General features: G+C 58.8%; 1 protein-coding gene across 1 annotated transcript; it reads right to left on the bottom strand.

Annotated features, from left to right (window-relative positions):
- Positions 1-2,561: 2,561 nt before the first annotated feature.
- Positions 2,562-27,222, bottom strand: LOC124092683 (uncharacterized). The gene is made up of 9 exons (XM_058579632.1): positions 27,209-27,222; positions 24,949-25,090; positions 20,960-21,088; positions 18,244-18,354; positions 14,339-14,423; positions 11,064-11,225; positions 7,877-8,065; positions 6,382-6,563; positions 2,562-2,705 (listed from the first exon to the last, which is right to left on the bottom strand). Exons 1-9 carry the CDS (start codon positions 27,220-27,222, stop codon positions 2,562-2,564), a joined length of 1,158 nt encoding a protein of 385 aa, XP_058435615.1.
- Positions 27,223-27,427: the final 205 nt, after the last annotated feature.

Genomic DNA, 27,427 nt, shown 5'->3' with positions numbered 1-27,427 from the left:
TGTCCTGTGTGTGGCTATGTCCTCGAGGTCCTTCCAGGTTGTGCGGGTGCCAGGCTTCCTTCCCCTCTTCCTTATGACGACGATTATTACTTCAGTGCTGGGGATGGAACCCAGGGATGCCCTCCTGAGCTGCACCTCCCACTCTTTTTATTTTTTCTTTTGAGACAGGGACTCTAAGTTGCTGAGACTGGCCTTGAACTGGCATCCCCTGCCTCAGCCTCCCAAGTAGCTGGGATCACAGGCGTGTGCCACCCCACCCGCCTACTTTCTTCTAAAGGCTGAATAACACTCCGCTGTCTGGATGGACGGCCCCTGATTCATTCAGCCCATCAGCAGACACGTGGCCTCCGCCTCTGGCCATTGCAAACAGCTGCTGTGAGGGCAACATGCCGACGTCCTTCCGTGCCCCGATTTCTCTTGTTCCAGGTACACACCTCCACGTGGACCTGCTAGGTCACACAGTATTCCATGGTACTGTCCCCCAGCCTCTACACAGCCCCAGGGTGATGTCCCTTATCTCCACGGGGCAGGGGCTGCCCTGGGTGAGACGGGCCTGCTGGGGTCCTCGGGGCCTTCAGCCCAGGAGACATGCCATCCCACTTGTGCCTTCGAGACCACTCCTGCTACGTGGTGAAAGCCGGGACCTGTTCCCAGGCTGCTGTGAGACCAGGCAGAGGCCAGGGTGCCGCTGTGGGGACAGCAGTGCTGGGTGATGGGCGCCGGGTCCTGGGGAAAGTCTGAGATCCCCCGAGCAGGCTGTGCCCCCAGCACTCAGTTGCCGTTACAAGGAAGAACAGAAGGTTGTTCCTGGGAGCCAAGTGTGGAGCCAGAGAGCCATGTGTGACCACCTCCCCAAGGTCGGGCGTCCCCGGGGAAGCGACAGGTGAATAGGAGTGGGCAGTGACTGGAGGCAGTCAGCGTTCTGCACAGGAGTAATCCATCTTCCTGTGTTCAGACAGCGGTGGAGGCCGTGTGACCAGAGGGGGAGTTCTAGCCCCCCAAGGCCAGGTCCCCGTGGGACACCTGTGCAGACCTTAGTGAAGAGTCAGTGGTTGCAACAGAAACGACCTTTAGGTCCCTGGAAAGTAACCTCCACACAGTTACCATGGTCACGGGGTCAGAGGTCGTCTGCAGCAAAAGGCCCTCGAACCAGTGGCTTGTGCAGCCGACCAGAAGCTCACGGCCAAAGCAGGGGGATCTAGAGGTCTGAGCAGGTTTCCCTGGGCTCCCGGTGGACGCAGTCAGGTGGGCCATTCTGTCATTGGGCCAAGCAGCGGGACTCCAGGTCACCGAGCATCCCAGCTGAGCAGCAGCCTGTGTGGACGCAGCTTTGGGCCTTGGCGGCTCCTCCTCCGAGGTGTGTGGTTCCTTTCTCTCCGTGTCCCTCTGCTCCTGCCCGGCTTTCTTACCAGATTTACTTACAGATTCAAGCTCCCCGTTCCACCTAAATGACCTTGATCCAAGCCAGGAGAGCTGGTGCACACCTGTGATCCCAGCAGCTCGGGAGGCCGAGGCAGGAGGATCGCGAGTTCAAAGCCAGCCTCAGCAACTTAGTGAGGCGCTAAGCAACTCAGTGAGACCCTGTCTCTAAATAAAATACAAAATAGGGCTGGGGGTGTGACTCAGTGGTCAGATGCCCCTGAGTTCAATCCCTGCACCCAATAAATAAATAAATACCCTGGACCCAGCAGCTTCCTGCTCAGCCCCAGTCCACTTACCCTGAAATCAGTTCCGAGACACTGCTCACCGCAATACTGCAGGACCCGATTCCTCTAGGACCGACGCCCCTCCCGCTGCGCCCTGGGCACTGGCGCTTTCACGCCACCAGAGCTCCTGTGCTGTCCCTGTGTGGGCCGGGCCTGGCAGGGGCACCTCTTGTGCTGGTGGGGGCCCCGGGAGCTGAGCTGGGTATCCTTCTGTCTGGAGTGCGCCACTGGGAGTGTAGGTGTGGCCAGTGGCTGAGTGCCCCTAAGTCCCCTGTTGGAAATGCAGCCTCGCATGGCATGTGGAGAGGGGCCCTTGGAGGGGGACAGGGTCGAGTGAGGTCCTGGGGTGGGACCTCGTGATGGCATTAATGACTCTACAAGAGGACGGGGCCCTGTCTCTCCCTGTGATCCCTCTGCCGTGTGGTGATGCAGCTCGAGCCCTCGCCAGACCCCAGTACCACACTCCGGGACGCCCGGCCTCCAGAACGGAGCCAGATAAACCTCCATTATTTCTAAATGGACCAAGACACCCGCGGAGGGCCAGGATACGCTGCAGAGGCCATGCTCTGCCCGTACACCCCCGGGGTGGGCAGTGCCGGAGGAGCCCTGACCACCCCAAGGCACAGCCACAGGCTTGAGGGCCACCTGTTTATGGTGCTGAGGTTGGGGGCATGTGCTGCTGTCCCGGCTGGGAGGCAGGGAGGGGATCAGGAAGAGACACGCTGTCCCTTGGTGACCTGTTTACTGGCAGCCAGGGGAGGAAGGACCTTGTGTGTGAGCGGGCTCTGCACTCTGGCCCACTTTGGCCTGGACTTGGGTGGACGACACAGGTGAGGGGCCCCTTATAGTTACGTATCAGATGCTTCTTCTGCGGACGACAGAGGATCCCATGTCTTCGTACTCTTTGTTGGTCACCCACATGTCCTCGAACGTGGACAGCGAGCACAGGATGGAGCCACCTACCCAGGCCCCGTACTTGGCACATGGAGAGGTGTACACCTGGAAGGTAGGGCAGCAGGGGGGGAGGGGAGGAGAACAAGCCTAGTCAGCTACAGCTCTACAGGGACAGCGACGTCCACAGGTCAGGCTCCAGGGTCGAGCCCCCTGGAAGGTAAGCTTTTCTGTGGGCTGGTGCCCTTGAGTGGCCGGAACCTCCCTCCAGCACCGCAGCCCTCAGGCCACGGGGCGACACAGGGCACCCTAGGGAGAAACAAGCAGGCGCTGGCAGGCAGACCCAGCCCACCCTCACCAGCAGCCGAGAGGTCCCTCCCATGGTGGGCAGACCTTCCCCAGCGGCTCTGGCCTCTTCTCCTGCTTCCCCTGAACTGCACAAAGTGCTCCTCCGTGGCGCCTGCTCTAGGAGAGCACAGGTTCCTCACACTGGGGACCCTCCTCACCCACTTGTCAGGTGGGGCCACTGCAGCTCAGGAAGGTCAGAGTCACTGTCGAGGTCAGGCTTCTCATCCTCCGGTCTCAGACTTTCAGTAAGGTGCACAGGCATAGCGTGCCACATGACGGTCATTCTGAGATATCGGAGGGCCGAGTCCCAGCCTCGGGGCTGTGTACGGGAAAGCTGGGGGGGGGATTCAGGTGTGGTGGGGGGAGACAAGTTGTGCTCTCGGCCCCATCCTGACACCTGCTGGCTCTGTCACCCACAGAACTGTGCTCGGCTTGGACCCCGTGGCTGGTTTCAGTTAAGAGATGTATCACCGTGATTTTAAGAGGGAGGGAGAGGGAGAGTCGGGGGAGAAGGGGCCGTGTGTTCCAGGTCAGCCCTTCAGGTGGGGAGCACGGCCCATGCCAGGCGCCCGGAGCCTCTGCTGAGTCACCTACTCCATCTGACCTTATCCAAACACACTCAGGAGCAGACACACCTGGGTGCTGGGTGCACTAAGAAGAAAGCAAATACCCATAGAAAACGTGGCCACGGGTTGGAATAGGCAATTGTGGGAAGATGTTTTAAAAGAGAAGAGAAGGACAGGACTTTCCCCATCTCTCAGGCTGGCAAAGGGGTGTGAAACCAAGCCGCTGGGTGTGACACGGGCAGCCTGTCAACACGTCCACGAGGCCTTAGAGTTTGCCCATATTTCTGGCCCCCAAACCCCCATTTAGAAATGATTCTAAGAGAAAGAAAGAGTATCCCCAAATAATAATCATGGCAAAAAAGTTCAGCTAAGAACATTCAGGAGAGCTGGGAGAGGGACTCAGCCGCTCCTGGACGTGGGTGGGGCCCCCATCTCAGCAGGAAGGCCTTGGAGAGGGAGCCGCATGGAGCCCTGCCTGCAGAACATCCCAGCTCCACCTCCAGAGCCGGCCAGGGTGCGAGCCTTGCTGCCGCCATGGCGGGGCTGAGCAGGAACGTGGCCGCCCGGCAGCAGGAGTGAGGGCCCAGCCACCCACTGCTGCCTGGGAAAAGGTCAAAGTTCCTAATTCCAGTCGACCCACACGGATGGCTTTCACACCACCACAGAGTGGACACTCCCTGTGTGACCACGTCACGTCAGGGCTCGCCGGCTGTCGAGAAGCTGGCCCCACTGGAGCCGGCTCTTCTCCCAGGCTGGTGAGCGGGCGTGGGACGGGGGCTCGCTCTTCTTCAGGTGAGCACCTTCCTGTGGCTCCAGGCCATCTGCCTCCTACCCGTCCAGGCACGGGTCAAAGGAGAGAGACCAGGCAGACGAGAGACACGCCTCCCAGCTCCGTGGAGAGGGCTTGGGGTGGGCGATGGGGAGCACATGAGGATCTTCTGGGGAGGACGGAAGGGCTGGTGCAGCCCAGCCACACTCTGCTGCACAAAGATGGCCCCACAGATCCGCTTTGCAATTGCGGCCAAGACACTGATGGCACTCAGCCGACTGGTGTGCCCTCCGGGCTTTGGTAGCCTTCCTCTTTGATTTTGTGAAAGTTCGTCTTGGGCAAGGCTCTGGAGGGCAGGAAGGAGGGGTGACAGGAACGCGATTCTTGACAGAGTTGGGGACATGGAGTCGGGGGAGGGCATCGTCCACTAGGACGAAAAAGTCTGCAACTTCATGTCAGAGGGCCCAAGGGCTGCAGGCTCAGGAAGTTAGGTGGCAGGGAGCAGCTTCCTCTGTCACACGCAGCCTTCCACATCGCGAGGTGACGCAGGGAAGACTACAGGGGCAGCAGGCTCTGTCGGGCTCCCTGAAGAGCATTGTGGCGCCCCTTGTGGTGCTTCATAGGGCGCCTGGGTCTTAGGAAGAAGGCGAGGGACAGCACCTCAGTGTTCTGTGAATTTGGTGGCCTGTGACACGCAGGCAGTGAGAGGCTGAGGGTGGCAGGTGGGAAGCAGGGCTCATGTTTGTCACTCCTGGGTGGGGAACAAGGGCCACCACCTCGTTGACTTTCCCACGGCAACCTGGCCCGTGACTGGGTGACACACTAAAGAGGGACGGAGGGCAGGGGCAGGTGACCTCAGCGGGCAGTGCAAGGTGCACCGAGGACACGGGCCACAAGGTTCTCTCTGGAGGGTCCTGCCTGCAGCCCAATCCAAGAGCCCAGGAGCGGAGAGGCCTCCAGAGAAGACTGGGGAGCTGAGGGCGCAGGGCGAGTCCACACCGCCTGCCCGTGGGCCCTGCGAGGAGGTGGCCTCAGTGTCTTCTGGTGGCCGAGGGACAGAGAGGGAGGAGGTTCTGAGCTCACTGCTCACTCTCCCGCCCAGTTAGCATGCAGAGGTCCCCACCCCAGGGAGGACACAGGGCAGTCTTGAAGGGTGGCAGACGGGCATAGAGGTGTCACTGAGAGCTGACCGCGCAAGGCCACGCCTGAGCCACGACGACCTGGCCCACGGAGCTTGTAGCCAGCTCCAGACAGCAGGGAAGACGGAAGGACCCAGAGCCAGGTGAGGAGGGCATCACGCGGCTGGCCCCGGAGCCAAGCAAGAGCCACCAGAGAGGGCAGCTCACCACGAGGATCCCCAGGGGCGAGAAAGGCCTGCATTTCAACCAAAGGGACTGGCTGCGGTGGGCCGGAGGCTGCGCGCTGCAGAGGGATGGCCCCAAGCAGGCAGGGCCTGTTCCAGACCCCGCAGTCCTACTTCCTGGCAGTACACGCCCCACGCCTGAGGACAGTCCACACCTGAGGAGAGTCCACTCCACACCTGAGGACAGTCCACCCCTCACCTGAGGAGAGTCCACACCTAAGGAGAGTCCACCCTCACCTGAGGACAGTCCACCCCACACCTGAGGACAGTCCACCCCACACCTGAGGACAGCCCACACCTGAGGACAGCCCGCTCTTGCCCAGGAGCCTGGGCCACCCTCTGCTCGGGCTGGATGGTATTCCTCTGCCCAGTCGTGGTGGTCTCAGGTCCTCTCGGGTGAAGGCCTGGCCCTCTCTGCCCTGCTCACTAGCCCAGCACCTCCCTGCCCTCCTTGGGAAGCAGCCTCTGGCCTGGGCTGCCCCTCGCCTCTCCAGGGCCTTCACCAGCTGTGCCTGCAGTGCCCTGGCTCCGCCTCCTGCCTCCCCTGCCCCTTGGCCACACCGTCCCTCGCCCTCACGGTGCCTGCCTGTTCCTGCTTCCACCCCTGCAACGGAAGCTCAAGGATCTGGGTCGCGTTAGTCTGTGGATGCGTCCCCCAATGCCAGGACCCACACCTGGCTCCAATGGGGCGCTCTAGAAATGTCTGTGGCATGAACCCAGGTGGCTAGGGACCCTCACCTGGATGTCGTGCGCTGGGCAAACCAGGTTGGCTATTTCTCTCTGCAGTCGTGACCGCAGCCCCGAGCAGGAGCCGGTCCCTCCAGACAGGATTATGTGGTGAAAGAGGGTCTTCCACTGGCGGGGGTGACAGGAGGAGATGCAGCGGAAGACGGTCATGGGCATGCCCAGGCTGTTCCTCTCTGCCAGGAGGGGAGAGAGAAGCCCTGGGGGCTGGAGGCCTGCCCCGTACCCAGCCCTCCCTTGCGGCTGATGGAATGGGCACCAGGCCCTGCAGGGCGCCCATAGCCCCCTCCCCCGGTGCAGCAGAGGACTTCGATGACCCCAGGTAAGGCCAGGTGAGCATCCACAAGGTAGTGAAGGGAGCCTGGCAACAACCCCATAGGACTGACTCTGCCGGCCCCCGGAACAGTGCATCCTCCAGGGGTGCCGACAGCTGTCAGTCTCTCATGCGCCGTATGACTATGTTCTGAAAGGCTCCGCGGGGGCAGCGTCCTGCTCGGAGCCTGTGGACAAGAATTCTGAGCAACACTCTTGAGCCCACAGAATGACAGGGGCACTGGTGTGTGGCCATCTCTCAGACGCCATGCGCCTCTGAGCCTCTGTCCTTCCTTACATTGGGTGCCTTGGCCAAGGTTGAGGAGCTACTCACAGGGGCGGCTCAGCCTGCCTGGCAGGAGGCTCTGCCAGCCCTGAACCCTGGTCCAGGATCCACCCAGACCCTGAAGAGGACTTGGATGCAGTGGCAGAAGGGCTCCAGTGACTGGTCTGTCCTCACGATATTCCAGGGGGTGTGTGTGTGGTTTTAAGACTAGGAGCTTCCAGGCACGCTGGGCAACTGCCAACCCCCCTAACCTACCCAGGACCTCTGGAAAAGTCCTGGGAAAGAGCCCAGGTTTTACACCTCTGCATCCCCCACAAATGTCACAGTCATTCCAAGAAGGGGATTCCACGGAGCACTTGTTTCCCAAGACTCCCCGGCAAACTCGTCTCCCCTTTCCTGTGACTCCGTCACCCGCCTCTTGCCCTAGCCAGTGCTGCCTGCCTGCCAAGGTCACTCAGCTGGAGGCTCATCTCAAACCTCCTGGTCAGCCAGATCTTTCCGATTCCCTCCAAATCTACGGGTTTCACCTTTCTGCCTCAATTATCTGCATTTTTGTATGCAAATTACTTTGTAAGTAGGTGGGGTTTTAAAAATATAATGCACCCGGGAAGACCTGCAGCCCAGTGGAGTCACGCACCACTCTTGGCAAATGATTCAAGACTCCTGGGGTGAGTTTCCTCCTCTGTAAGGCACGTGGACTAGAGATGGGGGCAGAGAAAAGGCCCCCATCTCCAAGTGTCCTCAAGGCCAGGGGCACACAGCGGGCACCTGGCGAGAGACAGCTAATACCAGAGGAGCCTGTCTGCCCCTCAAACAGGACCTCCTCCTGGGCCCAGCACCTTCTTTCCCAGGGCCCCAGGGCCTGTCCTGCTGCCTTCCCTGCAGACTCACCTATGAGGCTGGGCTGGAAGAGCACCTCGGGGCAGAGGAAATGCTCCTGCCTGAGGGTGATCTCCTGGCCATCAGGAAGCAGGAATTTGTTTTGGCAGGACAGCAGGTTATCTTTGGACTTCTCCTTGTTGAAGTCCAAGGCCACATAGCAGCACTTCTCTTTTATGTCCCTGACAAACTCTGGATCCCCTACAGGACACAAAGGAAAAGCCCCAGCTAGAGGAGGCAAGAAAGCAGCTCACAGAGCCCCTGCCGTGAGGAGGAGAGGCCCTGCCAGCTGCCCTCCATGTGCAGCCTGGACAGCAGGTCCTCTTGTCCACGTTGCAAGGCCCTGGGCCTGCCCTGAGAGGGAGGGGTTGCAAGATGTCAGCATTTTGTAGGTTGAGACCCTGCCATGTGTGGTGTGCTTCGAGGACTAGAAAGTCAACCCACATTGATTATTTACTGCAGTAGGAGGTTCTGCAAGCTGCTCTGGAGGACCACGCACAGCCCAGGGGCCCCTCATCTGGACACTCCTGGAAGGCGATGCCCACCCTTTTCCAGGCAGCTGGCAACAAATGTTAAACCAAGCTAAACCTCTGAGGTGCAATCAAGTATCCCCGCAGTGCTGCCTGGAAATCCCACCTGCTCTGCAGCCCAGTGACTTCCAGATCCCACCATCCAAACTGCTCCTGCCCAAATCTGTTCTGTCCTCCTACTTCTCCTGATGCCTTTCCCTTCTTCATCTGGTTCAAGCTTTAGTGAAACAGATCTGAGTTCAAATCCCAACTCTGCCATTTTACCAAATGCCTAGATTTCAGCAAATCCATTATTCCCTAAGCCTGCCTTTTCTTCTAAATGAATGAATAAAATTAATGGTCACTTTCAGGATTATATTAAGGACAAATGGAAATAATGCACATAAAAATCTTGCTGAATGTGATCTGTCAATAACATGCTGACTTGGCCAAGCCCAGCCCTTCTCATGTCCCTCTTGATGGGTGCCATCCTTCAGGGCTCCCTGCTTTGCTTGGCATTTGCCATGGACTTCTGGCCGGGAAGACCAGAAAGGCCGGTGCAGGACTGCTGGCTTGCTGGAAATGGCTGTTATACAGTTTTTTCAGGCTAGGAACATAGCCGAAAAGAGGGACGGGCACTGTCTGTCTGAAGTCCTTAGATTCATATCCCGAGAGCCAATACCCTCACTACTTATGGGGTACTGGCCAAAGACCCCATTCTTCCTCTGCCTCTTTGTCTTGCAATAGAAATAACTTTTCTCCCTCATAGGGTTGTGGCAAGAAACAGATAGAACATGGGTGGAGTGCTAACTTGGCCCAATGCCCTGCACAGAATCACCACCACCATCACCACCTCCACCATCACCACCACCACCATCACCACCAACACCATCACCACTCCCATAACCTTCACCATCACCTTCACCACCACCATCACCTTCACTATCACTTTCACCATGACCACCACCACCACCACCACCACCACCACCATCACCATTGCTATCACCAGCACCATTGCTATCACCACCACCACCACCACCATCACCTTCACCATCACCACCACCATCACCTTCACTATCACTTTCACCATGACCACCACCACCACCACCACCACCACCACCATCACCATTGCTATCACCAGCACCATTGCTATCACCACCACCACCACCACCATCACCTTCACCATCACCACCACCATCGCCTTCACCATCACCATCAGCAGCAGCACCACTGTCACCACCACCACCACCATCATCATTAACTTCATTGCCATCACTGTCATTGTTTTGTCAAATTTTTCCATGCTGTGACTAGAAGACCTGAGCAAAACAACTGTGGAGGGGGAAAAGTTTACTTGAGGGCTCATAGTTTCAGAGGTCTCAATCCATAGAAGGCCAGCTCCATTCCTCAGGGTCAGGGGAGGCAGAACATCACGGCAGAAGAAGGTGGCAGAGGGAAGCAGTTCACAGGATGGTCAGATGCAGAGAGAGACTTCACTTGCCAGATACAAATATATACCCCAAAGCCACACACACCCCAATTCCCCGCTCCTCCTGCCCCACCAACCACTTCAGTCACCACCCAGGAAGTCCCTATCAGGGGATGAATTCACTGATTGGGTTAAGACTCTTGGAACCCAATCATTCCTCCTCTGAACCTTTCTGCATTGTCTCACACTGAGCTTTGGGGGGACACCTCACATCCAAACCATAACAGTCATCATCACCATCACCTTCATCATTATAGCCTTCATCACCATTATCAGCCTCACCACTGTCACCAGCAGCAGCCCCACCACCATTTTTACCATCCTCACCATCCCCACCATCCTCACCATCTCCACCATCCCCACCATCCTCACCATCCCCACCATCCCCACCATCCCCACCATCATCACCATCCCCACCATCATCACCATCCCCACCATCATCACCATCATCACCATCTCCACCATCTCCACCATCCCCACCATCCTCACCATCCCCACCATCCCCACCATCCTCACCATCCCCACCATCCCCACCATCATCACCATCCCCACCATCATCACCATCCCCACCATCCTCACCATCCCCACCATCCCCACCATCCCCACCATCATCACCATCCCCACCATCCTCACCATCCCCACCATCCCCACCATCCTCACCATCCCCACCATCCCCACCATCATCACCATCCCCACCATCATCACCATCCCCACCATCCTCACCATCCCCACCATCCCCACCATCATCACCATTCTCACCATCCTCACCATCCCCACCATCATCACCATCCCCACCATCCTCACCATCCCCACCATCATCACCATCCCCACCATCCCCACCATCCCTACCATCCCCACCATCATCACCATCCCCACCATCATCACCATCCTCACCATCCTCACCATCCCCACCATCATCACCATCCTTACCATTACCACTATTATCACCACTATCACCAACATGATCACTATTGCCACCACCCTCAACATCATCACCATCACCATCATCACCCTACCATGATCATCACCATCATCTTTCTCATCATTGTCAAGGGAAGAAATGTCCCTACATATAGAGAGGGTTGAGTTAGAACTGGGAGGCTGGTCCTGTTGCCTTAACTTTACGACTGAGGGCTGCAGGTTGAGTAGGCCAGGAAAGACATCACACCCCGTTACCTGGCTGTGAATAGCGGTTTCCTACCTGTGCTCACCAGCAGGTTCCCCTCTTGGGCCAACAGTTGCATAAGGTACATGGTCAGGTCTTGGCAGGCTACATTCATCTGGGTGGTTGACTGGAGCAAAGGACAGCCATCAATGATGGGCACAAAGTACGTCATCCCTTCTCCAGACTCGATGGTTGTTCCTGGGTAAGAGAACACATTGGCATCATCATGTGCCACTTACCACTGCCAGGTCTGCAGGAAGAGAAGGCAGAGGAGGAAAGGTCCGGAGGGAAGGCACAGGGTCCCAGGAGCTGGCTTCTTCCTGGGGGAGCACACTCTCCTGGGGAGGGGCTGCTTAGAAGAGGAGCCTGCCTCGTTTTCTGATTGTTAGAGGGAGGAATGTCAGAGCAGGTGTCCAGAGGTCAGAGGGGAGGAGAGTGCCCTGGCATGAGCATCTCTGGGCAGCACCCAGGTGTGTGTGGGGGGAGCTGGACACAGTGGAGGGGGCTGCGTTTCCGCCAGCAAGGCACACTGGGCGGGGTGGTCCAAAAGGACGTGAGTGGCAGTGGAAATGCACGACTCATTCTGTGAGACCCAGTGGCTTCTGGGGTTGTCCAGAGCTGATCGGGATCCGGGCCACTGACTCCTGGCACCTGTCGAACTTGCAGCCACGGACTGCACGTTTCAATGAAGCTGGTCAAGCAGAGAGTCCCTCTCCTCCCAGCCACGCTGGGGACCAGGGAGAGGGTCTCCCTCCCACTCTTGCAACTAAGAACGCAGGGTCTGCCTTCATATTTCTGGTGCCAGGCAAGAATACAGTGTCTTGGGGGCTGGGACACTAGGCCATTGTCACCTGTGGACATGATCTCAAAATTCAAACAGAATCAGTGACACATACAATGGCTCAATCATGACCAGTTGGGTTTGGCCTGGAAGGCCGTGCAGTGCTACCTCTCCAACGAGGAAACACCCCACTGAGGAGGAGAGAGAACCCAGCCTCTGCCGCTGCTGAGAACACAAGACACCACCAAATGCATAAAGACACCGATCCTATCACAACACTTCCTGCTGCAAAACTGAATGGTTCCCTCTAAGATCAAGAGCAAGCCAAGGACCTCTGCCCCACGGCTTCATGCAACCCAGCAATAAAAATTAAAAGCATCCAATTCCAAAATCATGGAATGGAGTAAAACCTAGACAAGATGATGGTCCAAATAATAAATCCTACAAAATCTAAATAAGTGGGTTTAATTAAAATATCAGCATATAATGTCAATGTACAAAAATCAATCATAGGGATCTGGGGTGTAGCTCGGGAGACAGAGCTTGCCTAGCGTGTGTGAGACCTGGATTTGATCCTGTACCACGAAAGCAAAAAGCCTGTTGCATTTCTATATAAATAATAATGAATAATGACAGTTGAAATAAAATATAATTTATAATACCACCCAAGTGTAAGAAACAGACAGATATGACCAGACCCCCGACCTGTCCTCTGCGAACACAGGACACTGCTGGGAGAAACTAGGGTCCTAGCAGGCATGCCATGGTCACCCTGGAGCTAACTATGCAGCTGGCTCCGATCCACTCTCAGACCCCGGGGTGGGCGAGCTCAGGGCCAGCGCTCACCCAGCAAGCACAGGCCTAGCCCCAGCCCCAGCACCGCAAGAGCAGAACCAAACCACAGAACCTGAAGGGGTGGTGGGCAGGTTTTGTTGGTTTTAGAAAATTACAAATGAATTTTAAAATTTATATGGAAATGCAGAGGACCTAAAATGATCAAAACCTTTCAAAAACAAGAGACTGAAGCAGTAGCACTGATGTCACCTCCTTTGGAGACTCCTAATGAGCTGTTCTCAGGACAATGCGGTGGCATCCCACAGCTGGACCCAAAGCTGAGAAGACGGGGTCCAGAGCTGCCCCGAGCACACGGAAAACTGGCTTTCAGAGCGCTCCAGGTAAGTCAGCAGAGAAAGGGCAGTGTCTTCCACAGACACCCCAAAAAACAGGAGCTCTGTGTGCGCACGCGCACACACACACACATGCTTCATTCATACCTTATGCCTTATTCAAAACGGACCCTAGGACTTAGCGTAGAACCTAAATCTTTGAGAGTTCTAGCAGAAAATCTTTGAGTTTGGTTCCTCTTTTCCTCTTTATTTTTATAGTGAGGCAGGGCCTTGCTAAGTTGCTGAGTCTGGCCTCTAACTTGCAATCCTCCTGCCTCAGCCTCCCGAGTCACTAGGATGACAGGCATGTGCCATTAAACCCAGTTCAGCCCCTATTTCTTAGATGCAATACCAAAGTCATGGCCCACAAAACAATGAGCTAATAATAAATTGGACTTTATGGAAATTGAAACCTTCAAAAGACACTGTGTCGAGAATGAAGGGAAGGCAGAGTCAGGTATGTGCAAAATATACGTCTGGCAGAAGGCTTGTGTCCAGGATACATAGGAGTGCAGAGAACCCAAGACTGTGGAGCGCTTCACCAGGGGACATGCGAGGCGCCCAGGAAGCGTGGTCCAGTGGCAGCGTGGTCAGGGTGTGAATCGAAACCCTGGGACACACCACTGCGTTCCCACTCCATGCCCAGAGCTCCAGCAGCTGTGGACTAAGTGGTGGGGCTGCCTTGGTGGCTGGCTTGCAGGTGTCTTTAGAAGTTAAACACACGCCCACAATGTGGCCCAGCCAGTCCCCCTCTGGATATTTATCACAAGCTAAGGAGAGCGTTCATGCATGCAAAGACCTCCACACCATGTGCATGACTGCTTTCTTCCAAGAGCTCCAACAGGAACCTGCCCAAACCCATTCATGGGCAAATGAATGAGGGTGACCCACCCCAGGGAACGACCCACAGCAATACCAAGGAATGGATTTCCAGATAATTCAGAGTGAAAAGGGACACAGGGCAGAGCCCTTGCCTTCTGATGCCGTTCATACCGGAAGGCACTCCGTATGAACCCATCTGTGGGGACAGGCTAGGAGTCAGCTGGGGACAGGCGGGAAGGGTGGCAGGAGGGAGCCGTTGGGGTGAGGTAGGTTCATTATGTGGGTCGTGGTGATCCATACGTCAAACTTGTCAAAGCGTGCCCCTGAAACACGTCGGGCTTATGTGTCAATCACACCTCAATAAAGCTGTTGAAGATAAGGGTGAGTCCAGCGGATTTTAAAAATCTGGGTGCATCCTGCTTAACCAGAGGGTGGGAAGGCGGGGGTGCAGGCTGTGTGGTCCCCTCCCTTAGGTGCCAGGGAGGAGTGTGTGCTGGGATGGGACTGTGGGCTGGGGGAGGGGCTCCCACAGGGCCACTCACCCGAGGTTTGGCCGGAAGAGTACAGAGACAGGACACCTTGGTTGCCTATGTAGAGGGCGGGGACTCCGAAGGTCTCAAACAGGATCTAGGGGGACAGCAACCGCGCTGGCAGCCAGGCCCCACACGGGCAGAGTGCAGGCTCCACGGCTGCGCAGCCCACAGGGGCAGAGGGGCTCAAGGCGCGCCCCTCCCCAGCCCTGCGAGCCCCTCCCCTCCCCGGCTGCGGAACGCCCTCAGGGCTCCTCCTGTGACAGCAGGCCCATCTGAGGGCAGGGAGGACTCCCCCAGCCCCTGCGGCCCCGGAGGCTCCTTGGAGCAGCTCTCTTCTGCAGCTGGGAGGTGGGGAGGTTCAGTTCCTCTGAGGGGACTGGACACGGGCCCGGGTGCCTCGCTGGAGCAGACGTGGTGTGTTCCAGAAACATGGCCCAGGCGTCCCCGGGGAGCCAGGGCAGGAGTGCCCAGGCGAGACCAACTGGCTCTTCCCACACAGGTACGTGGCGGCCCCTGGCCCCAGAAGACAGAAGGCAGGTGAGCAGGTGGCCTCGAGGCTGAGCACAGGCGGCTGCTTGCTGGGCCCTGCACCCGAGATGGTGGCCGTGAGCTTCACCTGCAGGGAGGCCGTGCTGTGCTCGGAGGGCTTTGAAGACCCTTGTGCAGTGCCACTGGGGTGGATGAAAGGCACCTCTGTCACCGATACTCTGAGCAAGAGAAGCCTTCTAGACAGGACCACAGCAGGACTCGTGTCCAAGGACAGTGACTCTGAGCTGGATCTGCACGTGGCTCCGGGCTCCTCTGCGCTGGGTCCCGGGGTCTCTCCCAGCCATTCTGCACATGGAGGCTGTCCTCAGGTGCCCTGCAGCTGGCCCAGGTCAATTAGAGCAGCTACATACTGGCTCTGCACGTGACATCCAAACGAGGGCAGCGGTAGGGTGTGGACTTAACCACCCACCCAGAAGGGGGACTGACTGGCCTCAGGAGGGGCCTCCAAACTGGGTCAAGGCAACGCGTTAGAGCCGCCTGCCGCGCGGGTCACGGTGAGGGGCTGACAGCGCAGAGCCTGGAGCCTTCCGGGCAGTTTTCCATCACTGTCGCCAAACTACCTGACGCGACTTGTCCCTTTGTTCAGGCCGTGGCCTGCTGACTCCATTGCTCTGGAACATCTTGGGGAAGGGCGTGTGGGGGAAGCTGGCAGCTCTGGGCAGCCAGAGACAGGATACATTCCCCAAGGACACAGCCCAGTGACCGGCTCTCTCCACCCTCGCCCCGCAGGCCCACAGTTCCTCCCCTTCAGTAGTCCACTCCATCCAGGGACGACCGCCAGGAGGTGATGAGGTCAGAGCCCCCTCCGGCCAATCCCTTCCCCCGACTCTGAACACAGATGCCCTGGGGACACATGAGCTTTTGGGGACGGTCCAGTTCCAACCACGCGGGCAGCAGCAGCATTGAGGTAGGAGGGAATCCACCCGAGGGAAACCCTGTGCTCATGCGGCCTGGCCCAGGCGGGCTCATCGCGGCCACTCTCACAGGAGTCCAACCGCAGACCCCCCCAAAGGAGTCACAGCGTGTGTCTGGAGGGCGCGATTCTCACAGGGAGGGCTCAAACTAGAGCACTGGCTCCCAAAACTGCCCCGCCCTGCCCACCTGCGCCAAGCCTGAAGGTCGTGGAGCCCAAGGTCATGGAGCCTGAGGGTCATGAGCTGCGGGGTCTTCAGGGCCCCTGCAGTCTAACTCCTGTGGCCCAGGGGGGGAAACAGGCCTGGGAACCGTGGGGCCGGGTTTGCCGAAGGCTGGAGAGCTACAGGGCTTTGAGGTACCAGCTCATTCTGTCCTCACAGTGACCCCAGGGGTCCTTTACTATCCTCCAGATGAGGACACTGAGGCAGAGCCAGGACCACTGACCTGCCTGAGGTCAGGTGTGCGGCAGAGCCAGGCCAGGACCAGGGGACTCGGGGCCGGGCTCCCTGTGCGGCCACTGGCTTCTCTTCAGGAACATGGCTTTCCGGATCCCACAGGGGCACCGCAGAAGGAGCACCAGCCCTGCACGTCCCCACCCATTCCAGGCCCCTGCAGGGGCCACACGGGTGGCAGCTGGACGAGGGACATTGGCAGGGAGGGAGCTCGGCTGGGAGGGTGGCTGCAGGGTGGCTGCTGCCCCTTGGCCTGCAGAGACCTCTCCTTTCCCGCCTCCCTCTGCCCCGGGCTGAGGTCTGGGGTCTTTTCTTGGGCGGCTCTTAGGGGCACCAGAAAGAGATTGGGGACACGGGGGAGGGGTGCGTGCTGGAGCCCCTGCCCCTCCTAGGAGCCTCCCCTCTGACCACGGGTTTCTGGGCAGGGCCTCTCTTGTTCTGTACACAGGACTCTCTAGGGGCAAGGGGTGGCCATGACCCCCAGTCACTAACAGGGTACACTGCTCGGGGCGAAGCGCCTTCTCTGAGACACACGCCCGTCTTGGTGTCCCTTCCTAACTGTCTCAGCATGGCCCAGTGAGCAACCTTTGGCTCCCTGCTAGACTCCAACACAACCAGAGGTGGGCCGAGGGGAGGCGGCTGGAGCCACCTGCTCGGCTGCTGCGGTGGCCAACTTTGGTGTCAACCTGACGGCGGTCAGACCTTCCTACGGGGGTGCCCCAGGGTGCCCCAGATGGCCCCCGAGAGCGCAAGTCTTAGAGCACAGAGGCTTGACAGGAGAGGCCGCCGCATCTGCCCGGGAGCTGGGACACAGCTCTTCCCTGCCTTAAGGCTCCAGCGGCGTCCTCAGCCTCGGCCTCCAGGCAGGAGCCACACCATCAGCCTCGGGGTCTCCAGCTTGTGAGGCTGGTCTTGGGATCTTGGCCTCCGCAGCCAGGTGAGCCTGTTGCTCCTGCTAGAGCTTCTGGGCACACACCCTGCTGCTCCTCTGCAGCTGGGCAGCGGCCTGCTCCCTGGGGCGAGGGGGTCCTGCCCCTCTCCGACCTCCTCCAGTGTGCCAAGGGCCTCATGGACACTGGTCATTCTCCAGACGGGTACGTCCTGTGCTGGTCCCGGAAAGCCAGCACTGCCCCACTTCCATGATCTAAATGTCCCCGCAGAGGAGGGGTCAGTGGCCCACGTGGGGCTTTGTATAGATGAGGCGGCAGCTCGCACCCAGGCTGTGAAGGATGCAGCTGCTGTTTCTGGGCCTGTGCAGGTGGCGCCTCGGCCCTGGGCCTGTCCTGCAGGTCGCTGCTCAATGGAGAGACACCGCTGGGCTTCAGGATGGCTGGACAGATGGAAGAGCCCTGCTGCTTGCTTAATTAGCCCATGGATGTCCTCATTAGGAGGAGCCCAGGGATGAGCTGAGGACTCAGGCAGAGCCTGGGGCACCCTGCAGCCCTGCCCCCACCCCCACCCCCCGGCCCCGGTGCAATCCTGAGGGCGGTGATCTGCACCAGGGCTTGTCGGCTCCGCCATCCAGCTACCCAGGGACCCCACCAGCACACACCACTGACCCCTCTGCACAGGCAGGACAGGGGTACCCTCACAGGAGAGCCCAGCAGCTTTCAAAGCAGAACCAGACGAGGACGAACCACAGAGCAGTGGTTGGGGTGGAGCTTGGGGTCACACCCTCTGGGTCCACCAGCCACTGGCTTGTGACCTGAGGCAAATCACTTGAGCTCCCACTGCTCCAGCGTGTCCGTCTGGACACAGGGGCTTCTAATCGCCTGCCCACGGGCTGGATGGGTGTGAAGCCGCTGCTGTGGTGTGCCCGGCCCAGAGCCTGACCACTCGGCAAGCCCCCAATGTAGCCGCCACTCCTGTTGCCACCGTCAACGGGGCCAACTCCGCCCAGTGCCTGTTCCTGATGCACCCAGAGAGGACGAGGCCCTGAGGCTGCTCCAGCTCAGGAGGAGGCCGGAGGCTGACCCCCCGCCCCGCTGGCCCTGTTACCTGGGTCACTTTCTCTTTGGTGGATGTTTTGCTTAAGGGAGGTTCTGTCACCATGAGAGGGTGCTCCTCGGGGGCGATGCTGAGCACGTGGTAGAAAGAGTGATGCCAGATCTGGGGGGAGAGCGGCAGGTGAGCTGTGCTGCCCAAGGCAGAGCCGGCTGCCCCTCCAGGCAGGGTGCTGTCCGTCCGTCCATCTTCTACCATCTGTCATCTAGCAATCACCTAGCACCTATCAATCACCTGCCACTTATCACCTACCACCTACCAGTCACCTACACCTGTCTCTCATCACCTAGCACCTATCACCTACCACCTATGGATCACCTGCCGTCTATCTAACAGTCTCCCACCCCCCTTCTCTCTAGCTCACAAAGCAATGCAGTCAGCCTGCACATCTGTGGATTCCTCATCCAAAGACTCAGCCAACCAAGGATGGAAAACACTCAAAAAATACCTGCATCTGCCCTGAACATGTGGACTTTTTCTGGTAGTTATTCCCAAACTACCGAGTAGAGGAAGGCTCCCAGGCGTCGGCGCCGTCTTCGGCCCTGGGAGCCCCTGGCGTGGTCAGAGTGTGGGCACGATGCGCAGGTCGTCCTGCACTGCTGCAACCCTGCACCCGGGTCGAGGAGGGGGCCTGGGTCCTGGACCCACCCACGGACGCCGATGGGCTGCTGCGGTTTGGGGGTCACAGGAGGCCTCTGACTCAGGGGGGCCCTGACCTGCGGAGGCAGCGGGAAGACGAGGGTGACTTTGGACCAGGCACTCAACAACCAGCCCGGAGCTGGGGACTGGGGCAGAGCCGGGGCGGCGGGTGCTTTCCAGAGCAGCTGCACCAACACTGCGGGGCGAGCCCCAGACACCGAGGGGCTGGGTGTGCACAGCGAGAGCCCCGGCCGCGGCCCCGGTATGGACAGGGCATAGGCACAGCAAGGTGCCAGTGAACCTGACCTCATCTTTAGAATGGAGATGGTCCTGCCCTCAGAGCAGGCCGTGAGGACCCACGCCCACGTTAAGGAACTGGTGTGCCCCTCCCCAGGCAGCCCTGCAGAGCGCCACAGCCGGGCCTTCAGGCAGCCAGGGTCCCACGTCCCGGGGGCTGCGTCTGGGGTCCCAGTGTCACAAGCTGGCTCCTCCTAAGGCCTCGGCTGGTGGCTTCCCGGTGTCCTCTGTGTGTCTCTTTTCTCTCCTCTTCTCACAGGACCGTGAATCGAGACCTCCCCCAATGACCTCATTTTAACTTAATCTCCACCTTGAAGGCCACCCAAACCCAGTCACATCCTGAGGGACTCTGGAGTGCACAACCTGGCCATGACACCCAGCGAGGTACCTGGGTACCTGGCATACAGCAGGTGCTCAACAGACGCTATTAATTTTTGTGGGTGAAGTTCCTGTCTGCCCTGGCTGAGGGAGCGCCCACTGGGTGCTGTGTGGAGAGTGAGGGACGAGCTGTGTGGGTGGGGTGTGTGCAGAAACCAGGACTCGGAGGCACCCATGAGGTCACAGGCAGGTGTCATGTGGCGCCACTGGCCAGGGCCAGGGCTGGGTACAGTGGATCCACCTCCTGGAACCAGGCCTAGGTGGCCTTTCCTGCCTGGACTCAGGAGAGCTTGTGGGACCAACAGACTAGGCAGAAATGACAGTGTGACCTCCAAGGCTGGGCCACTGGGGCCTTGTGCCTCCGCCGGCCTCTGGAGGAGGCCAGGCACCTGTTCTGAGCCCGTGGGCAGCCCCAGGCAGACGCCCACGAGAAGGAGCCCCCTCCAGCCTCAGGAGAGCTCCCCTTGCCAGGGACCTCCCGCCCGGCCAAGCTGTCCGATGACGGGTTCCCAGCCACATCTGCTGCAGCCTCCCAAGACCCTGAGCCAGGCCCGAATCCCAGGCCCATGCAAAGGTGAGAGGCGGGCACTGCCACTGTGCTGGACGCCTCAGGCTTGGGCCGAGCCAGGTGTTAGGTGACCATTCTGGGTTGAATCATGTCCCCTGAGCTCACATGCTGAAGTCCCAGCCTTTCAGAGCCTGCTGCGTGGAACAGAGCTGCTGTGGACATCACGGGTGGAGACAAAGTGCCAGCGGCCCTTAGACAGGGGCAGTCTGGACAGAGACACACACGGGGAGAAGGCCATGGGCCGGTGAAGACAGAGCTCAGTGATGTCGCTATAGGCCAAGGAGCCGTGGATGGACGGCACACCACCAGCCCCGGGAGGGGCCTGGACAGCTCTGCGAGCATGACCTGGACTTCCGGCCTTCAGAATTGTGGTTTAAGCCACAGTAATAGCTGTTACAGCAGCCCTGGGACACTCGTGCCACAACAGGACACCTTGCAAGGCAGTTGCAACCTGCCCAAACCCACATGCAGGCCCAGGCCAGAACCTCAGATACGAAGAGCGGGACTCAACTTCACAGTGATCATGACTTCTGACCCTCTCAGACCGAGGGCTCCTCCCCTGTCACCCCTGAAGCCTCACGGCAGTGTTGTGGTAGGAGCAATGATACCCAACACTGTAGAGGGCCAGAGAGGCCATGCCACATGTCCAGAGTGACATTGACCATGAGCAGAGGAGACAGGACTCAAACTTGGGTCTCCCGACTCTGGGGCCTAGTGGTTGGGACCATGACACAATGTCCAGAGGGACTGAGAGCCGAGACGTGACAGAGCCTTCCTCATGCCCAGCAGGGTAGGTGACAAGGGCCCCCACCTGGACCTGCAGCCCACCTTCTCCATATTGTCCCAGTTGGTGATGGCTCCCCGGGAGATGGGGTATTGCAAGTTGAGGATCCCTCGCTTGTTCTGGACCTCATCTCCGATGAACCAGTCTTCTTCCTCCATTCCCACCGACATGGTCTGAAAAACACAGCAAGGTAGACAGGTGCCAGGGTGCACCCTGTAATCCCAGCAGCTCCGGAGGCTGAGGCAGGAGGATCGAGTTCAAGGCCAGCCTCAGCAACAGTGAGGTGCTAAGCAACTCAGTGAGACCCTGTCTAAAGAACATACAGATAAGGGCTGGGGATGTGGCTCAGTGGTTGAGTGCCCCTGAGTTCAATTCCCGGTACCCCACCCCCCAAAAAAACCACAGCGAGCTAGATCCAGCCTCAGGAGGGGTGGGGTCCCTGCCCTTGGCTTTCATTTCGGCCCATGCTGAGCAGCGCAGGGGCTGTTAAAAGTGGCTCGAGTCACAGCGTGGGCATCCCTCTCCAACCCCACCGACACCGAGAGGTTCGGGCCAGTTGTCTGCGAGACAAAGTGACCTGGGGATCGTTGCCAGGACACGGTCTCACCTTGAGAAGAGGAGACCCAGACCAGGGTAGAGAGGGGCTCTTGGGGGAGAGAGGGACACGTCCTGTGTGCTGGTTTGGAAGGTGACGATGTGGTTTTCCTCATTTCTAGGAAGGCGAACATCTACCTTCAAAGCAGATTTGACTCCCACTCTGTCACTCGGATGGGGAGGGGCCGGGGGCTTGTAGCAGGGCATGTGCCTGTGTGGGTGGCAATGGGCGGGGCCAGGGGCAGGCTGCAAAGCCACGCAGCCCATCCCGGTGGCTGAGCCCCTGACACAGAGGGCTGCAGGGCAAGAGGGTGTCCTGGACGGCTGGGCCAGCCGGGGACGCTCTTGAGCCAATGTGCTCCCCAGGAGTCCAGGGTCTTTGCCAGGAGCAGCCTGTAGGAGGCTTGGCCTCGGGGACCAGCGTGCAGAGGTGGCCGGCAAGGCCAGCGAGTGCTGCAGGCTGGGTGTGGAGTGGTGCCTGCCACAACGGAGCAGGGACTTCGAAGCAAGGCCTGAGCTCAAGGCCACCTCAGCCCACTGCACGGACCTTTATGTCCTGGGCCATCATGTCTTTCCCACGGCAGGATCTGGACCCGGGTCGGGACCCCTAGCTGAGACCCCCGACACCCTGCTCACCTCCCAGCCCTCACTGCTGTCAAGGGGGACATGGCCGACATCTGCTCCTTGTACCACGCCACAGCGCAGCTGGGGCAGCCAGTCCCATGAGGCCAGCCACCAGGGTGCATTTCAGACTGAAAGGACCCACAGACACCGAGGGTGACGGTGCTGCCGCCTCCTCTGGCACCGTTCAGCGGACCCCCGTCTACATGTGTGTGGCTCTGAGGGTGCGGACAGAGCCTCGTCCTGCTCTGGAGTTCCGCAGCCAGATGGACAGGCTTGGCCTAGGTCCTGAGGCTGGGCAGCCTGCGGGTCAGGGCTGCGCTGTCTGGAATCGACCGAGCGAAGCCCTCATCCTGCCACTAGAGCCCGACCAGTCTCTCCACAGGCTGCCCTCTGGCTGCGGCCAGCGGGAGCTCTGGGTAGAGTCCAGTGTCACCCCAGCCTCCACCTTCGCACCTGGAGAAGCCAAGGACCGGCAGCGCCTAAGTGTGGGGAGGGGCCGGGCGCTGAGGCCTGCAGGGGACGCGGCAACGGGGCTCCTGGAAGACGGAACTCAGCTCAGGCGAGCGCAGCCCGCAAGGCGCCACCGCCCACTGCTCTGTCACTGACTGTTTGTGGAAGTTCTGGCTCTCACTGTGACCCTGGGCTCTGCACCAACACCACCCTGTGGTGCTGTCTCGGTGGCCCGCCCACCCCTTTTCTGGGCAGCATTTTCTAGTCACCTGCGTCCACAGTCCGGACATGTGTCTGGACCCTGGAGAGACCACACCCACAGAATGGCGGCTGCAGGCCTCAGTGCCCCCTCCTACCTTGCCCCCTCCTGTCAGTCCTGTGCTGAGAAGAGGGGTGTGTAGGGCAGCCCACGCTGGGCTCCGCTCTCTCCAGGGCTTCAGGCCTCCGCTGGGGTCTTGGGGACAAATGCCTAGCCAGCTGGGGCCAGGGTGTGTCTTCATGGTCCAGGGACATGAAGTCTCCACCGTGCAGGACAAGGAGGAGCTGCCACCTTCAGGATAGTCCACAGGACCCCCTCCGCCTCACCCACTGCACGGACATGTGGAGTCACTTCCTGGGGCTGGGGCTGCTCTCTGCCCAGCGGCCTCACAGTCCCTCCCTTTAACTCATCAAGTCACGGTCACTGGGGGAACGTGGAGGCCCTCGGGGCTGTGCCGGGCGGCATGGGCCAGGGACATCCTGCGCAGGGCAAAGGGTCTGACTGGTGGGGTGCCCGAGCCCACTGTGCCCAAGGCGAGGCTCAGAGCAGAAGCTGGCACCCAGCCCACAGACCCGCGTCAGTGTGCCCAGGCCTTGTGGAAAAGTGAGTTAGTGCTTAGAAAGGACACGAAAATCTGAATTTCTTAGACAAAGAAAAACACGTGGCCCAGCATGTCTCTGGATGGAGACCCCAGGGAATCGAAGGCCGGTCATAAGAGGCCTCCGCGCGCGGCATCTTTCCCCGCAGCCGAGATGCAGAAGCAGTGCCCAGGCAGGGGAGGGGGAGCGGCTGAGCGCACGAGGCCCAGGGTGGGAAGGTGCTCAGCATGGGAGTCAAGTCCTGCCACCGGCGCCCTGCGAACGGGCCCTGACGCACCTGCTCAGCGAGCTAAGCCAGTCGCCAAGGGACAGGCACCGTGGCTCCACCATGTAAGGATGGTGAGGGTCTCAGGGGGCAGTGGGGAGGGGGGTGAGCCTTGGTGGATGCAGCTCCAGCCTGGGAGGAGAGGAAGCCCTGGAGGTAATGATGGCTGCCCGGCAGGCGCGTGGGCCCCGAGCCCTGAGCTGTGCACCTAACCACGGTCAAGATGGGAGACGTGACATGTGTGTCAACACAATAATAAAATCTGAAATCTGCTGAACTACGGGGAGCCATGGCAACGCGGGTCACTTTCTGGCATTGACACGTGCCCTTGGGGAGGCAGATGCCCGTTGCTGCCTGTGCGGAGGCTGAGTGTCAGTTCCCATCAGCACTCCGGGGCTCCTGTCTAAGTGGGCTGCTCCTTGGCACCCCCACCAGTCCCCAAAGTGGGAAAAGCCAGGGTCAGTGGGCGGGCAGCCAGGGCCTCCCCACAGTGGCCCTCTGTGCCCACTGCTGGGCCTGCAAGTGCCCCCAGGGCTCCTGTGTTGGAAACCTGAGTCCATGCAGCAGTGTTGGGAGTGAGGTGACCCTGAGGCTAATGTCCTGGAAGAAATGGGACAGAGCCCTCTACCTTCCTCTCCCTCTCCCTCCCCCTCTCATGCCCCTGCCTCTTCCACCTTCCACCATGGGGTGGTCAGCAAGAAGGCCCCCTCCAGCCAGGTGTAATCCCAGTGGCTTGGGAGGCTGAGGCAGGAGGATCTTAAGTTCAAATCCAACCTCAGCAACTTATCAAGGTGCTAAGCAACTCAGTCTCTGTCTCTAAATAAAATACCAAGAAAAGACGGGTGGGGAGACTGGGGATGTGACTCAGTGGTCGAGTGCCCCACAGTTCAATCCCTGGTACAAAAAATAAAAGAATTCCCTCACCAGATGAGGGCCCCCAGCCATGGACTTCGCAGTCTCCAGGACTGGAAGAAATGTTTGTTTTTTTAACATAAATGACCAGCCCCAGGTAGTCCGTTACAGAGCACAACCAGAGCATGGGCATGAGGAGGAGCAGAAACTCGGGGGGGAGGGGCCCAGCCAGCCTCGCGTTACCAGCCAAGAGCCCAGGATTCCGACACATGCCCACCTGCCCCGAGGACTTCTTTGGCCAGCCGGTGGGAGAGGGGATGGCTGCATGGGCCAGCAGCGCCTATGGGTTATGTAACCCCAGGGGGGATGCCCTTTGCCCTTGCCACTCACGTCATGCCGGACTTTGCCCAGGACGGTTGGGAAGACGGCGTAGGGAGCCTCGCATCCTGCGAAGCCCAGCTTGCTGAAGCCTGAGCCGTAGTCACAGATAACTGGCACTTGGCTCTCTGGGCGGTGTGGGACCTGGCTGTGCCTGCAGGGGAGACCACACGTTAGTGACACCATGTGCAAGGCGCTGTCCTTGGGGCAGGTGCTGTGCCAGGTGGGATGCAGCTCTGAGCAACCAGGGCTCAAGGAGCCCAGCAAGAGGCAGTGCCCCGTGGCCTGCACCCCGAGGAGGCTCAGAGGCCTCCTCCTCCGGGGGCTTTCCTGGCTCCCGGGCCCTGTGGGAGCCTCTCTCCTCTGCTTTGCGTCTAGAGAACTTTCCCCGGATGTTCACAAGTGTGGACTCCGTGAGAAGAGGTGGAGGAGGGAGTCACCCCCACAGACTCGCCCCCACTGGCCCAGTGACATTGTGGAAAGTCCATGTTCAATCTATTTTTATGGATGAAGTTTGGGGTTTTTTAAAGTTTTTTTTAAGATGGACACAATATCTTTATTCATTTTTATGTGGTGCTGAGGATTGAACCCAGTGCCTCCCATGGGTGAGGCGAGCGCCCTGCCACGGGGCCCCAGCCCGGCCCTGGATGAAGTTTTAGAGAATCGATTGCCCTCAGGAGTGAGCGAGCCCAGGTCCTCTTTGGGATGTTGCACTTTCATTAAGTCCTGGCCATGACAAATGTTCTTTTCACTTAAAAGAGACTTTGGTTCTTTTTGGAAGGTTTACGTGCTTATGGTAGAAAACTGAACCACGAGGGAAGAGAGCCCTGCCCGGTCCCGGCTAATCAACAACCGCTCTGTCACCTTCCAGTTCCCACGTGTGACAGCGAATGGTCACCTAGCACCTCTGTGGGCAGCTGCCCGCAGTCCGATTCTGGGGACACCAGGGCATCCAGTTGGCCTTGGTCTGTGGCTCCAGCCCACCCCCACCTCCCAGGTTCAGCCAACACCGTGTTGAAAATAACTGGAAAACTTTGCACCTGCACTGCGCATGTGCAGACTTTTTCATAATTTTTCTTAAGTAATACAGAACAACAACCATTCACCGGGTATTTAGATGCATTCAGTGCTCCAAGTCGTCTAAGGAGGGTGCATACAGCAGGGTGGGGCAGGTTCCCTGCTGAGGTCACGTCCTGTTCTGAAGGGCCTTGAGCATTGCTGGACTTGGGCATCTGAAGGGCCTGGAACCAACCCTCTGTGGATACAGAGGGACGGCCACACGGGCATCATAGGATACATGTGGACTTTCACATCATGTTGTCATTGAACCCTCTGACATCCCGATGCTGTTAAGTGTGCTGTGGAAACATTTTAAGTCCAGCCACATGTCATTTGACAGGAAGGTATATCCTGGGAACATGTCACACGTCATGAAGTGGTCAGTCACTGTGAGACCTTACATGCTCTAAGCTCTGATGATGTTGTCAGGTGACACTCCTAGGATCCCCTCCCCCGCACATGCAATGCCATCCCACAACTGGGTCTGCTACCCAGTGCCCTGCCTCGTCTGTCCACTGTGTCTGGCCGTGATCTACAGGTGTTTGGGCCCAGTTTTATTTTATGTTCTACGGTGCTGGGAAGGAGCCCAGGGCCTCATGCATGCCAGTCAAGTGCTAACCACTGCACCCCAGCCCCTGGTCCAAATGTTTTGGTCATTTTAAGTACCTTGTGAATGTCCTTGCCCGCCAGGCTCCATCTGCATGATGGACCGTCCCCTCAACATGCACCTCCTCGGAATGACTAGTTGGAAGACCAAGAGTTTTTAAAGGGTCCCTGGACATCTGCCAAATTGCTTTCAGAAGCCTTGATCCCTTGCCACGGCCATGTCTAGGCACGCTCCCCCTGAGCTCTCATCATCTGCACACGCCGGCCCCCTGCACAGCAGGAACCTGCGGGGGGGTCCCAGGGGAGGGAGGGCCTGGGCCTGCTGCAGTGAGGCCTGAGATTTGGGGGGGTTTGCAGCAGGGGAGGCTTATGTGACTTCCCTGCCCTGTTCCTCAGCCAGGAGGGCCCCGCATAGCAAGTGCTGCCACAGTTTCAGTCTTCCCTGGGGTCCAGGTGGCCTGGTTCCAGGATGCCCACAGATACCAAAGCCCGCAGTGCACAGGTCCCTGGTGTAACCTGGCACAGTGTCTGCGTATGACGTGCCCACAGCCTCCCTCTGCATTAAGTCAACTCTGGATTACTTACAAAGCCCAGTGCAATGCTGTACGGTTGGATGGTCATTCTACTATATGATTTAGGGAACTGACCAGAAAAAATCTGAACATGTTCAAAACACCTACAATTAAAAAGTATATTTGCTATTCCAAGTTTTATTGAATCCACATATGCAAAACCCACGGAAGCGGAGGCTGCTGGATGACTAGGAAGGATCATCTCAATGTGCAGGGCCTGCCCCAGGGAACCACTGGGCAGCAGACCTGGGGCA

This window comes from Marmota monax, unplaced genomic scaffold (assembly GCF_021218885.2).
Source record: "Marmota monax isolate L192 unplaced genomic scaffold, Marmota_monax_Labrador192_F-V1.1 WCK01_AAM20220418_F8-fsc00038, whole genome shotgun sequence".
Lineage (NCBI taxonomy): Eukaryota > Metazoa > Chordata > Mammalia > Rodentia > Sciuridae > Marmota > Marmota monax.
This window is presented reverse-complemented; position numbering and strand designations above follow the sequence as displayed.